Source organism: Polistes fuscatus, unplaced genomic scaffold, assembly GCF_010416935.1.
Source record: "Polistes fuscatus isolate 324 unplaced genomic scaffold, CU_Pfus_HIC Scaffold4, whole genome shotgun sequence".
Classification (NCBI taxonomy): domain Eukaryota; kingdom Metazoa; phylum Arthropoda; class Insecta; order Hymenoptera; family Vespidae; genus Polistes; species Polistes fuscatus.
The window spans coordinates 3,891,193-3,909,512 of record NW_025113118.1 but is presented as its reverse complement, the minus strand read 5'-3'; the positions used below and the strand labels follow the sequence as shown (position 1 = coordinate 3,909,512).

The 18,320-nt window shown below is 32.3% G+C and overlaps 2 protein-coding genes across 2 annotated transcripts in view; one reads left to right on the top strand and one right to left on the bottom strand.

Moving 5' to 3' along the window:
* The window catches only part of LOC122521480 (elongation factor-like GTPase 1), a 68,519-nt gene that overhangs the window by 45,689 nt on the left and 4,510 nt on the right, over positions 1–18,320 (bottom strand). The gene's annotated exons all lie outside the window — the stretch shown is intronic.
* LOC122521481 lies at positions 149–17,794 on the top strand. The gene is made up of 5 exons (XM_043642266.1): positions 149–647; positions 15,639–15,893; positions 17,098–17,248; positions 17,362–17,484; positions 17,589–17,794. Exons 1-5 carry the CDS (start codon positions 216–218, stop codon positions 17,702–17,704), a joined length of 1,077 nt encoding a protein of 358 aa, XP_043498201.1. The 5' UTR covers positions 149–215; the 3' UTR covers positions 17,705–17,794.

The following is an 18,320-nucleotide window of genomic DNA, read 5'->3' as shown; positions in this document are numbered from 1 at the left end:
AAAACTAGTTAGAAGGAATAAAGATTAATCTTAGGCGTGAACACTCGTATAAAAGGAATTACCGTGAAATAGAAAGGAAAATGAAGACGATACGAACGATAGTATGGTTAGTATTACCAATCACCAGTTGTCTAGCTTTGCCACCGTCCCAACCAGAACACGCTCGTAACTCGGTTAGAACGAAACAACAAACTACAGCAACGTTGCCTAATAGAATGACATCTGGTGTCACTTCTACGACCTTGGCATCGATAACCAGTACAAGTTCGCTAATAAACCTCAACCATGTTTCAAGTTCAACCTCACCTACCACTGTTACTAATACTACCATTACTACTACTACTACTAATCCTACACCTATATCGAGTTCATCGTCATTCGTAACAACGACATCAGCCACGTCATCATCTTCCTCGGCCAATCCGATCGTATCGGTTGCTTCAACGGAACAGATTATGTCGAGAACGGCAGCCACTTCCGGTAGCGGAAGTACAGTATTCTTGTCTTCAACTAGAAAGGTCAGCACGAAATTGGATGAACCAATTAGCAGCACGATCCCATCAACTTCGGGTAAAGAGACTCGTGAATCACCTGGGAAGATTCGACCTCAGATCAAACTCACCACGAATTATACCAGCGCTAGCGAGGTAAGCATTTTTTTCTTTCTTTTTTGTTTAGTGTTTTAATTTCGTTTAACTCATTTAAACTGCCGATTACGAGATATCTCGTAATTTGTGCTACATGTTTAAATTTGATTAAAAATCAATTTTATTAGAAAGGATTCATGAAAATTTTCTATAATAATAATAGTTTTTTTCTTTTTTTTCTTTTTTGAAACATATATTATATATCTGTAACTTAATATTATCAGGTTTTATGAAATACCATGGATTTCTTTACAAATAAAATGTTGACGTACAAAATAAGACGTTCTAAATTTACCTAACAGTGAATAGGTTAATCCAATATTTTGTCGAGCTTCCCGATCTTCATTTTCTTTTTCTTTCAAGCCATTAATTTATTATCAGATTATCCATTCCGTTCGTCGTGAATCCATAAATCGTATTTTTAATACAAATACATAGAAACTATCTATGTTCCCTAGTTTGAAATCGTGTTCACGTTCCGTTAGTAGACTATGAAGTATCTAGAGTTTATCGTGATGGTCACGATTGTATTATTGTGATTCGATCGTAATTCGATTTAACCTTAAAAGGGTCTTTTCGTTGTTTTCTGGTAAAAGAACATCTCTTTATACAAAAGGTATTTCCCTTTACTGTACTTTTTCTCCCAACATAAAATTGATATATATATGTGTGTTACCGTGAAAGATCGAAATTAGATAATGTCAAGATTCGCATGATCGTTTGGTGTATATCCGAAATATCAATGAACCCAAATATTCGGTCTTTCACCGAATACATATTTGGTATATGTTGACATTCCACCAAGTGAATCTTGACATTCTCCAATCTCGATCTTTCACGGTAATAAAATAATTAAAAAAAAAAAGAAAGAAAGAGTATTTTTCTCAAAGGGGTTGGGAACTTTCTTTTCATCGAGATTCCCGTTTACCCGTCCTGATACGTCCAACGAGATAATTTATCGTAGAACAGTACCGACTGACTTTCCTGACAACTTTCTTCGAACTAAAAAGCAACAACTTGTTTCGATCTACATCGTCGAAAGAAGATTTTTCCTAATTAGATCCATCGATTTCTTTAAAACGCTCGGATTAGAATTATACGATCTTTTCTCCTCCTTCTCTTACGCAATATATTAATATAAAATAATAATAATAATAATAATAAAAATAATAATAATAAGATTCTAATGAAAAGCATATGAATAATAAATCGTAGTAACAAAAAAACAAAGAAAATAAAAATGAAATAATGATAAATTATATATATATATATATATATATATGAATAATAAATTATATAAAAAAATATAATGATAAATTATATATATAATATATATATGAATAATAAATTATATAAGAAAATAATGATAAATTATATATATATATGAATAATAAATTATCTAAGAAAATATAATGATAAATTATATATATAAAAATATATATATGAATAAAATAAATTATATAAGAAAATAATAAAATATATATATATAAAATAAAATATATAAATAATACAATAGAAATAGAAATACATATATACACGTAATATATTTGTAGAAACAGATATAGTAGTAACTTAGGTAAGATTTGTACGGCTTTAGTTAGAAAGGGACCCAGATTCGTACGAGGGTCGGTGAGTGTCGCGAGCTAGCTAGGGAAAAAAATGCCAAATGGGTCGACCTAGAAAGTAGCAAGCGAGGCAGAACACACCACGTGCCACGAGTAAGTAAGATACATACAAAGAGAATATAATACGTCCTACGTATATACGATCAACCAAGAGGATATACCTTTTCTCTCGTTTTAACATTTAAAACGTTATACTATCTTTCTACTAGGATAAAGCAATAACACCACTCTACACTATCCGGATTTGTCAAAGAAAAATATATCGTCATAATATAATTACGAATAATTAATAAACGCCCCGTATACATTTTCCTAATTTTCTTTTTCTTTTTATTTTCCTATCGAACGATAGGCTAGTCAAATAATCTCTCCTCCCCCTTCCAAAAAAAAAATAGGAACATTTAATTATTATTATACGATATTGATTATTATATATTATATATTATTTATATAAATAAAATATATATATATATATATATATATATATATTATTATATATAATAATATTATAATATTATTAATTAATTTAATCAATTAATATTAAATTAATATTAATTAAATTAAATTAATTAAAATTATTAATATTATAATATAATAATATTATAATATTATTGTATTATATTGTTTTTTGTGTTTTTATTATTTTTCATATCGTTAGTTAATTTACGAGATGAGTAGAGGACAACATTCATAGACAATCCTTGACAATTATTTTCCTATAATAAACCACTCGTCGCATTATTATCTCAGTAGTGACCCTCCAACCCTCCCTTCACCCCCCCCATCTTCCTCTATAACAACTGTAGAAAAGATGTTAATATCCGTGAAATTGTGAAATAAAAAGAGAGAGAGAAAGAGGAAGGGGGGCCAGAGGGTGGGGGGAAGTACACATAGCGGTCTAGTTAAAAGAAAAAAAAGAAGAAAAAAAAAAAGGAAAAAAAGGTACAACGTTTGATTATGATGAGTCGGTGACAGTAGTTGCTTGGAGAGTCTTCTAGTGGCTAACCGTAAGATGAAAAGATAGAAACGTAAACCAGGAGAGAAAATCATAAGCTAAGAAGAAGAAAGACGAGGAAACAAAAAAGAATAAAAAGAGAAGAAAAAAAAAGAATAATAATAGTAAAGAGCGAAAGAAAGATACACCAAGCTGAGAGTTCAGTGTTAAAAAAAACGCAGAAAGAGAAAAGAAGACAAAATTACAAGGAATGAACGAGGAACGTTTGGTAGTAGTAGTAGTAATAATATTAACGTGTGTCCCTGTATATATATATATACATCATACGCATCATACAGGGTGATCTAAACAAAAACTACTATGTATCCTAATTTAAAATAATTCTTAGCTTGTTGGTCGTATTAAAAAAAAAAAAAAAAAAAAAAAGAAAAGATCGACGTACATTAAATTTTGTTTTTACACGAACTTTACTATTTTTTTTTTTTGTTTTATTATTACACGATTATTTTAATTATCAACACGATCGATCCGAATTCTAATTGTAAGAAGAAAATTTTGGCTTGGTTTAGAATAAATCAGGCACTTTTGTCTGAGAACGAGTTAAAAAGTATTTTTCTATAAATGTGATATATATATTTTCTTTTTTACATGGTATTCTTCGGGAACGTATCTATCGTGTACCAAAAAAAAAAACCATAATTAGATATATCGCGTAATAGTAATATAAAGATAATATAATTGAACTTCTTTTTATCGTACAAAAAAAAAAATTATTCCAAAGTGTCTCTTTTTTTAAATAAGATAATATAATACAAAATTAAATTTTATTCTAATGAAATATATAATAAAATGTTACGTAATTAGTGAAAATTGTTGTCAATAGCAGTACAAATAGGGCTCACCTTGTATATGCATACATAACACATACACACACATGTACAAAAACGAAGTACACATCGAAATCATCATTACGTCTTTGCCGTCTTAGCAAAGAGACTAACAGAGAGACTCTCTCTCTCTCTCTCTTTCTCTCTCTCTCTTGCTTTCTCGCTTTCTTTCTGTCTTATTTTCTTTCTTGAGTAGGCAAGCCCGTGAATCTCGGCAATGCACTTCGCAAATGCACTCTCTTCTATGCGCTCCTTTTAGAAATAGAAAGAGAAAGAGAGAGAGAGAGATGCCATCTCGCGAGTCATTACCTTCAATTCAACTTTAATGGTCCGATTCTTCTTATTAGACGCAAGCCAAGAGAAGCGTTATGCATTTTCCAACGACTGCTGCAATCATCAACGCGCCTGTATAAACCTAAACGTAATTGCTCGTCTCTTTCTTTCACCTAACAAAAGCAAAATGCAAGTAAAGTTGCTTTCTTCGATTCCGAGCTTTAGCAGGCACGTGTCTTACGATGACAACGGAACGGGAAAATATGCACTTGTTAGAATGCACTTTGTAAGAGAACAAAGAAAACAATACTAATAATTAATAATAATAATAATAATCGAGAAAAAATACAAAATAACTTGGAAACGAAGTAGACTAATAAGGTGATGAGGAAGAAGAAGAAGAAAGAAAAAAAGGAAGATGATGAAAAAACGGCTAATTGGAAAAGAATCGTGTGGTTCGTTGTGTGTTCTACTAACTGGAAAAACGATCTCAATGTAAGAAAGTAGCAAATCAGAGAAAAAGAGAGAGAGAAATTTAATAATAAAAAAAGAAAAAAAAAGAAAAACACAAATAGAAAAGGAAATTTTCTAATTATTCCTAACGTGTTATCTTTTCATATTTTTATTTTGAAAACAAAATATATATATGTATCTGTATGTATTCGTCGAATAAATATAATATCGAAGAGATATTACACACACACACAATAATTATTATCAGTGAATTATATCAAGTAAGAAAAGAGAAGGAGGAGAGGAATCTAAAATATGTTGTAAAATTTTTATTGAAATCGTATTAAACTCATTTCTATCTAGCGTGCGTTCTTCGTATAAGTTAAACGAAGTATCTTCATTATGCTAACTGCTTTCCCTCTCTTCAAACTATCATTAAGAAAACGTAACGTATCTATTTATTTATTATTTTATTTTGTTTCGTTTCGAGCAACACTCATACTGAATAACAGGGACGTAATTAAGACACGAAAAGTATGCTTAACGTAGTTAAATCATTTCGGACGAATTAGAACGAAAAGAAAAAGAAAAGAAGAAAAAGAAGAAGAAGATGAAGAAAGAAAAAAGAAAAAGAAGATGAGAAGAAGAAATATAAGAAGAAGAAGAATAAAAAGAAATTGAAAGAACAAGCCGGATATTATCATCAACAATTTCAACGTAGGTTGTTATTATTGTAATTACGCGGATGTTTCCGCATACGGAAAATTTTTCGAACTGTTTTATCGACCCTAATTTTTCTCAACATCTCTGATACAGATTTTATCAACGTTTAACGTTTAAGATAAAATAATAAACGATTAAAAGTAAATTGATTAACGTTTTTATTATTTTCTTCGTGTAGGATCGATCGATATCGATCGGTAACTCGGATATAACGATGATTAGAAAATCGTTGAAAAATTAATAAACAATAATTATTCTACGAAGAACTTTTTAAACCAAACGTAATATTTAAAATAACCGAATTAACGCATATATACACGTAAAAGGAAATACGTGATAACTGTTCTCTTCTTTTAACGATTTCCTAGCTAATACGAGAGTATTATATTACACATACAGTAGGAACGTTAGGTTTTAGTGCCTAAGCTAAAGTCATGGGTGTCTTAGTTTATTGTTTAATTAAAATGTAAAAGAAACAGGAGAAGAAGAGAAAACTAGAAAGAGAGAGAGAGAGAGAAATTAAAATAAAAAAAATAAAATTATAATATAAAAAATTACGTAGGTAAAAAAAAAGGAACGATAGGTATTTACAGTTAAACGAGGAAACCCAAGTGTACAGATAGGTAAATTACTAGAACGCAATTCTCATTGGAATATAAGAATCTCTTACATATATTTCTTTCTTTCTCTCTCTCTCTCTCTCTTTCTCTCTTTCTGACGGTAAACCACGGTTTGCGGTTTCGTCGAGCGTCCGCTCGAACGAGCATTGATCGGAATACGAGAATTATTAGTTGCGCTCGCTTTACGGGAAAATACTTTACGAGTTCGTATCGCCGGTAACGTCCTTTCCTCGAAGATATCCGATACAAAGTGGCCTTACCGATTTTCTACGCTTGGTCGAACGATGATAATCTTTCAACGGTTATCCTCCCCCCACCCCTACATTATTCTGAATAAATGAAAAATCGTTCATAATCGATTCGATCGATCGGTAAAACTTAAAGTAGCATTTAGGAATTGGAAAGAAAAACTATAGATAAAATTTAATTAAGAGAAAAAAAAAACGAGAACGAATAAGAAAGAAATAAATTTCATAGAGAAAGAGAAAAAGATCTTCGAGAAAAATAATAAGCAATACGATTGGTTAAAGAAGAAAATGACAACTCTGTTTCTCTGTAACGGTTTTATAAAGACAAAGATCTTTTCTATTCTATGGACAAACTGTATATCAGAGGATATATTTTCAATTTCGACCGCAAAAGATGATTGCAAAAACGATTTTATTATTTCCGTTGGATTCGAACGGACGCGTCTCGCTCAGCTGATCTCTAAGACGCCCACCATTTTGTCCGCCATTTTGCCCGCCCTCTTTGCTAATTTCAAAACTATCTCGACTTATCGCTTTTCGCGTGATCACAGGTTACGACGGATTGAAGGGAATAGAAGAAAAAAAATATTTAAAAAAAGAAAAAAAAACAACGATGAAGAAGAAGAATAAAATAAAGAGAAAAAGAAAATATGAGAAAAAAAAATGTACACGGAAGGAAATGTCATCGAGGAATTCGCAATCGGCTAGGAATTATTGTATTTTTTTTCCTTTTCTTTCTTTCTTTCTTTTTTTCTTTCTTTTACTGAACGATTTTAGTCTATTATTCGTACGATCGTTCCTCGAAACGAACTCTCGAAGCAACTCGAAGTGTTAGCTCGGCCGTGACTTGACGCGATATACAAAAAAGTAATCCCGCAAAAAGCAAATTCCTCGCGAGAACGGACGGGTTTCCTAGCACGGGACAAATTGAAGAGAAGATAAATAAGTATAGAAGTACTATACTTAGATTTCTTATTGTCGCGATTCGAGACCGTTACCGAAACGAAATATAAATCATCTAGATAAAAATAAAATGAAAATACAAGAAAATAAAATTGTAGTAGTTAATAACTACTAAAAGGAGGACAAATGAATCGGTATATATCAATATCGCTAGTGGAACGTGACGATGATATTCAACCAAGTAAACCGATCTTTAATGACACGAAATATATACTTATTTAATTACTTTTTATACAGTTTAAAAAAATTATAATCATCTAGAAAGAAATTTGATCGTCAATCAATTTACATAATTATCTAACAAATATATTGAGACTCGCATTAAAATCTATTTCGTTTAAACACTACTCGTTGAAATAAGAAGAAATCATTTAATTTCTTTTTTACTTTCGAATCCTCTAGAAATCCGTATAACTTTGATATCATCATCAGACATCAATAAATTAATATTTCTTTATATATATTTCATAATCTTTATTTTGTAATCGATAAAAGATTCTTTATACACCGATTCTTATCAACTCTTACTTGAAAATGTGTAAATAAATTAAAAATATCTTTAACAATCGTGTGTTAATTTGTATTTTAAAACTCAATACTTGTTTCTTATTACAAGTTATATAATCGTTAATAATCAAAATTATTTTATCGTTTACTTCGAAATAGAAAAAGAAAAATAAAGTATAATAAAAAAAACCCCTGACAAGAGGATAAAAAATTAAAGACGCGGGAAAAATCTATTACGATATTGAAAGTAAATTGAAACAACACTTTCTATATCTTATTTTTAGCCAAAAAAGAAAAAGAAAATAATATCTTTTAACGTAAACGACGCTTTATCATCGCATCTTCATCTAAATCGAACGTGCGTTAGCGAATCCTTTGATCGATTCTTTCGAAAGAAGCGTATCGATATATATCGATCGATAATATAAGATAAAATCGTGCGATGAGGTAGATCCTTCTGATTAATTGTCCATTAATCATACGTGCGGTTCCTCTGATCTAAAAGAAAATGATCGATTGATCGAAGAAAATCAATCGATCGTTAAACTAACCGATCGATTTCTCGTTTACAAAAAATCGATAAACGAGAAAACCTCCACGAATACGCGGATTCATGGTCATCGAATGTATATGAATACGTAACAAAGTAAAGTATCTCTTCCTATTCATATACCGGGTGTCTCATTTCAAACGATATGAAAACAAACATATATTAGTTTTGTAAATAAATATTATGAAAGTTGTTTGATTTTGAATCCTTTGCGTATTACTTTCGCATATACGCGTCCCAAGTAATTACATCACAAACACATATTTACAATTTTCATTTCTAATTAAATAATAAACATTTTATTTATCCTGTTTGTGTGCGTTTTATAAATCTTTGCATCTACGTATGTTAAAAATTAGACATTGCGTAATCCTACAAACAAAATGTGCACTAGCAATTTCAAATAATTTTCTACAAAATAATAAGAGTTAAATATAATCATTTTATACTACAATCATTGTATATAAAAATACAATACATTATATTATAAAGATAGCAAAATGAAAAATATTGATTTACAGAAAGAAAGGTAAATAACAAAAAATCGTTCGTATATTGAAAATTTGATTTGTAATAAATAAAGATCCAAGGATCCAAATGATGTGTTTGATCAAATTGTTGAGATACTCGGTGTGAGGAAAATATATTTATAGGCATATATATACAGAAGGATGGTTGAATAATAAAAGAGACATTTAACGATCGTCACTTCCAGTTGCGTTCAAAGCCATTATTCGAGCGATCATTCGCAATGGGGTTACGTGCGGAAATCGCATTAGCCTGAAGAGATTAACGACAATGAGCTCAGAGATTTTTGTTTTCTTTTTCGCTACCGCGATGATTCTCCTCTTGCTTTTAAATTAGATTTATTCTCGTTCACATATATGAGAATAATCATAGAGATCCTATTATACCTATTCAGATAAATAACTTTACTTATTATCGGTGCATAAATTATGTCATCATTTTTATTTCTATTGATTGTTGTCCATCGCGAGAGAACGAAAAAAGAAGGGAAAAAATAATTTAGGGCTTGAAATCCTCAACAAAAGTACCATAAGCTATGAGAAAAATATTCGAAAAATTGATTCCACGAAGCTCTAGAGACTCGGTGATAAAGATAATAATAATAAAAAAAAAAAAAGAAAAAAAAAGAAGAAACATCCAAGAGGTAATTTATGAGAAAGAAAATAAGTACGTAGGATCATACTTTATCGATACTCGAGAAACTAATCGAAGCGTGTCGGTTTATAAGAGTAAATCGTTCGGAATTTAGACGTAGGAAGGATCGAGAAAAGTTCGAGTAGTAAGTAGTAATATTAGTAATAGTTTTGTGCCATCGTAAAAAGATCAAATTAAAGAAAAATATTTAAATGGGGGGCGCGGCATAATTCTACGCACGGTTAAACAGAATATTAATTGCTCGTCATAGTTGGAACCAGGACATCGAGAAAGCGTCTCTCGATGTCCTGGAAACGTCAACTTTGTGAACTACGACGTTGCAGAGATGCATTTCAACGATTTTCAAACGATTACGGATCATACTTATTGATTCGACATATTAACTTGAATTATTTGCGAATAAGAGTAAAAATATGGAAAATATGGAATACATGAAGGATTTGAACCGAAGGACAAAATAAATTTATACGAAAACAACATTTTTGTCGATACAAATACACAACACCTATATCTCCTTTTTTTTCTCTTTCTTGGATAAATTTTCATCATACGAGAATTTTAATCATAAAACATTGTCATAGAACTCAATCGTCTAACTTATTTAGTTTCTCTTTCTTATCACGGATTAATCATCCCTGGAATATTACGATCTAGTATGGTATAACATTAGAGTATAACGAGAGAAGAATACCGGTTTTACCTTCCTCCCTAAGAAGAAATGCAGTTGCTGCTGCTTTTGCTTCTGCTAGTGCGTTTCGTTAGAACAAAAATAAAAGAGAAGAGACAAACGAGCCTGAGTACTTTAACCATAGAATCCTTTATTCCTTTGGTTACGTTGGATAGACGCAACCTCGTATACCCTTAATTAACTTTAGTATAATACCTTTGTTTTTTTTCTTTTTTTTTTCTTTTTTTTTAATCTACGAAACATTTTTCCATTAAAACTCGCGATATTTTCCGTCCGATCGTTTTACCTTTGACGTTTGTTTTTCCATCACATAACACGGGGTAGAGATCGTTAATGCTGGAAGAAGCTTTTTACCATAGTAAAAATCATTTATTCTCTTTTTATTTCTATCTCTCTTCCTAATGCACGAAAGGTCCAGAGGTACGAGAGCAGCATCCAGGGGTACCGTGTACGATTTACATTTCCGTTTGTCTCTTTCTCTCTTGGCACTGTTTTCTGTCCGGTTTAGTCGCCGACACGTTTTTCTATGTCTACGTGTTGGTAGTACGTGTTAACCTGTACGTGTGTGCGAGCGGTTAGGATCGTGCACGTGATTCATGGGGCTTTCGTAGAAACGTGTCGATTTTGCATCTCCACGATTCGTGGCCTCCTCTATAAAACGTGAATCCTACTTATACGTTCACCGAAGGGGCAACCTCGCTGATTCTTCTTCTTCTTCTTCTTCTTCTTCTTCTTCTTCTTCTTCTACTTCTACTTCTCTTGCTTCTACATTGCGATTTATGGAGCAAAGAGAAGAGCTACGATCTTGTTTATTTGTGTACGTGTATGTATATGTGTATTCATGTACCCGCACATGAATATCATGACCACTACTATTAATGTTGCGGTTACTACTACTACTACTACTACCACCAATGAGAGAACTACGATTTCGTTTATATGTACGTGCGTGAATATCCTTATGCACTAACCAATACATTATTACTATTGCATCAAGATGCACACCTTTGAAGTTAGTTGAGAAAGGAGAAGGCCCCCGATATATCTCGGACGCGCGTGCAATCCACCCACGCGTGTCACAACGACCACGCGTTTTTCTTCTCTCTCTCTCCCCCCCTTACCCCCTACTCTCCCCATCTTTCTCCCTTTCTTGCCTTATCTTCTTTCTCTATACACAAGGACTACCGAGAGACATCCTATTTATCGCAAGGCTTCGAGTATTCGACAGGCATGAGCTGAAGAAAAACGATAAATCGATCTTATTATCGATCTTACGAAGTGTACTCAAGTTGGTTGCCAGTTAAAATGAAAAGAAAAATGTTCGTTCTTTTTTTCGCAAATTGATATAGATAAATTTACTCTTTTTTTATTATATTTATTATTATTATATCTAAACTTGATTTGAATAAATTTGATCTCATGAGTTTTCTTAATTGTTGTTATTATTATTATTATTAATGGTCATGGTGGGTGTCACAGGTGACCGCGGATTGTTTTGTTCGTGGAACCGTGATGATGATGATGATCGATCATCGGTGACTGTAATGCATTCGAATGTTTTTTTTTTAATACGTAATTGTAAAAATTTAATGAACATCAAAGGTCAACGAACTTTCAACATAATTGCTAGCTAATTAGCGAATACTATAGGATATGAAATTATTCGACGATTATGGATTTTTGTTTACATTAGAACGTGAATTATTTTATTGTAGAAAATAAATTTTAGCTGTTTAGTTTGTAAAAAGTAATTAAAATCTTTTATTCGTATATATCGCGTTTTGAATTTTTCTATATTTAATTATCGCGTATATAATAATAGTAATAATAAAAAAGGAATCGTTATCAAATGTTCCATCCAACAGTGTATTTGTATTTAAAAAACAAAATTTCTAACATGAATAAAAACTGACCAATGCGATCACGGTAATATGTAATAGTAACATTTTTGATTGGATTCTTCTTCAATCTTTGTAAATCAATATTTCGAGACAATAGTCAAATGTAATCGAGTGAATTACAAAACGTCACGTAATCCCTAACGAGATAAACGCAAAAAAAAAAAAAAAAAATACACAACCATAATTCGGCGTAATACGATCGATGCGTTAACAAAATTGCATTATATTTATTTAAAATTTATCTAACATTCATATTTGTCAAAAGTGTCCACCGAACAGAAAAACTTAAGAACCTAACCCCCCACCCCACCCCACCCTACCCCCTGAATTAAACGAATCTTTTTCCTTTCTTTCTTTATTTCAAAGAACGATGATCAAAAATTAATTTCTCATATGAAATCTCTTTCGTTCTAAAAACGAAACGAACAAAGTTGAGATTTTTGTATAGTTGTTGATTGTTCTTCGTGATATATGTACGAATGATAAAATAGATAGATGTAATTTATACAAAGTACTTAGGGCAGTCATAGATTTATTTCTATTCTTTTCATGACTTATAAAAGCTCGCCAGAAGATTGTCAGTCTCTTTTCCTCCTCGAGAGCTATCTTTCTCTTTCGCTGAATCATTGCACTTTCGAACAACGAGTAGCGAACTCTCCTGTCCACGAGCGTGATTCGCAGGAACGTGGCAAGGATAGGGAAAAAGAGAAACAAAGAAGAAGAAAAAAAAACACAACAAGAAGAAGAACAAGAAGAACGAGAAGAAGAAGAGGAAGAAGAAGAGGAAGAGGAAGAGGAATCACGTAAAGCAAACTCTAGGAGGATGATAATAATAATAATAATAATGACAATGATGATGATGATGATGATGATGATGATGATGATGATGATGATGATGACTATGGTGATGGTACTGATGTTACTGTTGATGGTATTAGTGATGGTTGTAACCTATAAGATAGGGTCAAGGTAACACACACCACGATTATCAACGGTGTCAGCGACCCCTTTCGAGATTATTTATTCCTAAAAGGAAAGCTTGTTAAATTCGATCAAACTATTAAACCAAGATCAAATATTATCCACAGAAAAAATGAGAAAGAAAGAGATAGAGAGAGAGAAAGCTTCTCGTAAAAGCTGTTGCTGAGACGAGAGAGAATGAAATCATCGGAAGAATTACATACGAGATACGTGAAATGGGATGGGATCGATCACGCGCGCGTGTTTTGTTCCCCGGGATAAGTAGGAGAAGAGGAAAAAAAAGTTCAGAAGAAAAATACTAAATCAGTATCTTTCCTTTCGTTGGTTCGGAATCATGCGAAACGATTCGAGGAAGTTCCCACCCCTGCGTGGTTGCACATTTAACGAAGGTTAAACGTTCTCGGCACGAAGCAACGTACGAGGAACGAATGATGAAGCAACGAAATGAAAAAAAAAAAAAAAGAAAAGAAATTCGAAACAAAAAGGTGGTATTTGAAAGAAAGAAAAGTTCCATCAAATCGAATGGTTGCCCCCTCTCCCCATATCTTTCTCCCTTCCTTACCAACCCCCCTATCTCCCCCCGTCATCCGTAGAACGACCGGACGGCTACCGGAAGCGAAACGGAGAATATCGATTCGACACGCGAAAGCAGCTGCACACGAAAGGTCGACGAGATTTCGTGATCGAAACTTCTTTATCCCCTTTTTTTTTTCCTTTTCTTTTCTTTTCTTTTTCTTTTCTTTTTTCTTTCTCTATGTGTATTGACCCCATGAAGTTAGCACGCGAATAAAGGACGACACAACAACGACGCGCGTGTAAGACACTTCCTTTCTTCTCACGTTTGCCATTGGACACGCCTACGAACTACTATGCTATACTAGAGAAAGATAGAAGGATGAAGAAGAAGAAGAAGAAGAAGTATAGAAACGTACGACCCGGAAGAAAGTGTAGATTAGACTCGTGCACCCTAAGAGCTAAGAGGTTCCGGTGGGGTGCATAGCTTCACGTTCCAGGAAGAACACAACTTGCGATGAGTATCCATCTTCTTCTTCTTCTTCTTCTTTCTTTTCCTTTCTATTTTATCCTTTTATTACTATTATTATTGTTATTATTATGTTTTTCTCCCCCCTTCTTCTTCAACTTCAACTTCAACTTTTTATTTTCTTCCCATTTGCGTTGGTTCTTTTCACCGTGTTGCACTAAATATATTTTTATTCTTTATTTGTCGATTTTTCGCTATTCCAATCATTCATTTTTCTTTCCCTATTATTATTATTATTATTATTATTATTTTTATTTTTCCCTTCTTCCCATTTGCGTTGGTCCTTTTCACCGTGTTGCACTAAATATATGTTTATTCTGTATTTGTCGATTTTTCCCTATTCCAATCATTCATCTTTCTTTCCCTTTCCTCCTCCCATCCCTTTTAACGTTACCAAAAGATTAACGATGTACACTCTTTCGAGAAAGAACGACGGTGTATCATGGTATTGTTTAAAAAATAAAATAAAATAAAATTACCTTCACCTTTTTGCTTGTTTTTTTTTTTTTAATTACACGGTAATTAACCACTAAGAAGAATTTAACGAGATCGTTTGGAAACTTACTAAAATTTGTTGATACAATTCGCTAAAAAAAGAAAGAAGAAAAATAATAAAGGAAATTAAAAAGAATCAAAATATAGAAAATAAACGATTATAGAATTCGAATTCCACTCGACAAAATTACTTGCCTTGCTTCTAACACTCGGTACAAGTAAGTACTCACTTACTTACTTACTTACTTACTATACACTTTGAAACAATGTCTCCCCCAAAGAGGTAAGCCCCGTTATAATGGTTACAACGCGTCGAGTTAACACGCTCAACGATATTTGCTTACGGTACCAACGTAAAGATACGTTTAGATCGTTTTAACGGCGTTCGACATGCGAGCGACGGTTGTTTAGTTCCTTTCCTCTACCCAAGAATCTTGTTTGGATCGATTAAAAATCATTCAAATATACGATTAACTTATTCAAATAAGAAATATTTTGAATAACATTTGATACTATGATACGAACATTCGGTATACTTTTCAAGATACGCGAAAAATTAATAGAAAAAAAAATTCATTTTCTAGAATACGTCATCCCATAATTATAACTAAATTACATGTAAAATATTTAAATTAATTAAATAAAAAATTAAATAAAAAATAAAAATTAAATAAAATAATTAAAAAAAACAAACTGGTATCACGGTCAACGTGTTAAGAAATAACCCAAAAAAAGAAAAAAAATGGAAAGATAATTCTTAATACAATTTACATGTTAATATATGAATATAAGTATTAATCATTAAAGTAGATAGGAACGTTTATACGAAAGCTATTTAAAAGTTAAAAAAAGGAAAAAAAAAGGACGTTCATTTAAAACACAGTACTCCATTTTGCAGACAGGAGTAAGATTGCCGGAAGGTGCAAGCGCGGCATTGGCGAAGCCCACCAAGTATCATTATTATCCTCACAATCAGCACATTTATTTGCTTCCGGAGTGCGCAGTCCAACAAGTTTGCAATGCCGTTTACGTGAGATTGAACTTCACTCAACCACTTTGCGCCTGTCCTGGACGTTACCGCGACCCCTGCAGTGCTTCCCTTGACAGTGACGATCATCACACCACCGAATTGGTCACCGATCCGCGTACCAAGGTAACAACATTACTATCTTTATCTATTTCGTATAGGAAGTTTATAAATGAACGGATCAAAATGAAACGACAAGTTTTTTTCAATCCAATCGTTCGACTAATTTTCATTCCCAATCACATTTGTCATATTCAAATAATAATAATAATAATTATATTCTTGCATTATATTATCTACCTATTAAATTCCCCTTATTACAGGTAACCAACCTCTAACACGATTACCAAAATTTGCTTCAAATATTTAATAACTAAATTACCATAGAATAATGAAAACTTTGGGTTCTCACACATATAACACGGTTTCACTCAACACGGCATTTTCTATGAACTTATCTACCGTGTTATAAGAAGGGTTAACCTGTATTAATATTCTAACAATATAGGAAAAAAAAGAAAAAGATTTAAATACCGATCGGATTCGTTTGATCTGAAGATAAATGTTCTATCACGATAAAACCCACCACCACCACCCCGTGTATTTCCTAGTACATGCGCGCCAATTACTCGATACATATTAATTAAACGAAAAGGAGGAGAATGAGGAGAATGAGGAGGAGGATGGCTGTTCGTCGTCACGAAGCAATTCCGTATGGATAATGAGCGGTAGGATTCCGGTTACCGGTTGTTGAGAATGCCTACGGCTCGTGCTAGTGCTCGTGCTCGTGCTTTTGCTTTTGCTCTTGTGCATTTGCTCCTCCTATTCGTCTATCTTAGTTTCTCTTCAGTGATGCAATGCAGAAACTTCGTGAAACTTGAGGAGGACATAAGGGAAGAAGAAGAAGAAGAAGAAGAAGAAGAAGTAGAAAACCGGCATGTCGGTCCGCAAGAAACGTTCACTCACTTTCAACCGGTGTAACGACCTCGCAAAACGTAACTCGTCTGCTAAAGAAACCGCAGTGGACGCACGTGTTCTCTTTTTTCCTTCTCTTTCTCTTTTATTTTCCTTAAAACCCACCATAAAGCAATGTAACTAAGAGAACCCATATACTTATATGGATATATACGTAATATATATATTTTCTTTTTGAAGAGTATAATATATAATTATATTAATATAAACCACGGAGAAAAAGAAAAACAAAAAGAACGAGAAACAATTTTTAATATTTTCTTATTAATTTCGACGAATGATATTGTTTCTATTACTATTATTAACTAATTAGAATTCTTAGAAAAAAATATATATATCGTTTATCTTCTTCCAGGCTCTAACACTCGTGAAAACATGCGAACCAGTGGCTGAAATGCGAGAATGCAGAGCACCGAGGGATTGGTCTCTCCTAGCCCTTCAGAATACTCGAACGGGAAAATCTCATTATTTGGTGATATGCCGATGTCCAGATTCAAATATACTTGGTAAGAAAAGGATAGAAAATAAGAACAAGCATATTTGGGGGAATATTCGTAAAAAATAAAAAATAATAATGGATGACCTTGGTAAACAAAAATTCTTGTCATTCTTATTGCAGAGGGTCCGATGAGCCACGATCAACCAACTTATGCCAGTGTACCAGGAATTCGCGTATATGGAATGATGTGCGTACAAGGAAATAGAAGAGGCCGACCATTAAGACATATACGTAGTCTTATGGGTCAGTTATGCTACTTTATCTTTAATCTTTCGATCATATATACGATATTTTTGTTTAAATTGACAAAGTTATGAGAGTCGGTTTTTTTGAACGAAATATTGCAGGTTTCAACAACAATTTGGAAGAAAATACCGAACAATTTTTATTCGGCGATGACGATAAGCCAGAATTTCCATGGGATAAGGTTGATCAGTTAATGAAGACGGCAATTTGGGAGTGATTTTCTTCAATTTCAATTTTTTACACATTAGCTATTTATCTCTTCTATCTTTGGAACCTTTAATTTTATCCTCTTTCACAAACGACCCATTACCTTTCTCTTTCCTATTCTTTCCTTTATGCATATGTTTTCTTTTTTCTTTTCTTTTCTATTCTTTTCTTTCCATTTTTTTTCTTTTTTTTTTTTTTTTTTTTAACCAAACCATCCATATACACCGCTTCATATTTCATCTCTTTATTTATTACGATATCATCCTTTCTCGCGTTTATACTTTAGCGTGCATATACTCGTATATTTATATTATTCATTAAGTTAGAACACCGAGAGCTCGAAATTATTGGCACAAAAGTTAGATGAATTAGAAAGAAAAAAAAGAAAGAAAAAAAGAACAAAAAAAAAAAAATACAGATCGTAGATTTTCATTATATTTTCCTTTATCATCGTTGAACGTCTCGGTAAAGAGGATTCAAATTGATGATTCGAAATTTTGATTGTTTGTCTCAGAAGGTAGATCTTATGAATGCATGTAATACGTGAAAGTGTATACTTACGTATATGTAAGTTATACTTACACGATCGAAAATATAACGATTAATTATGAGATATATATATATAT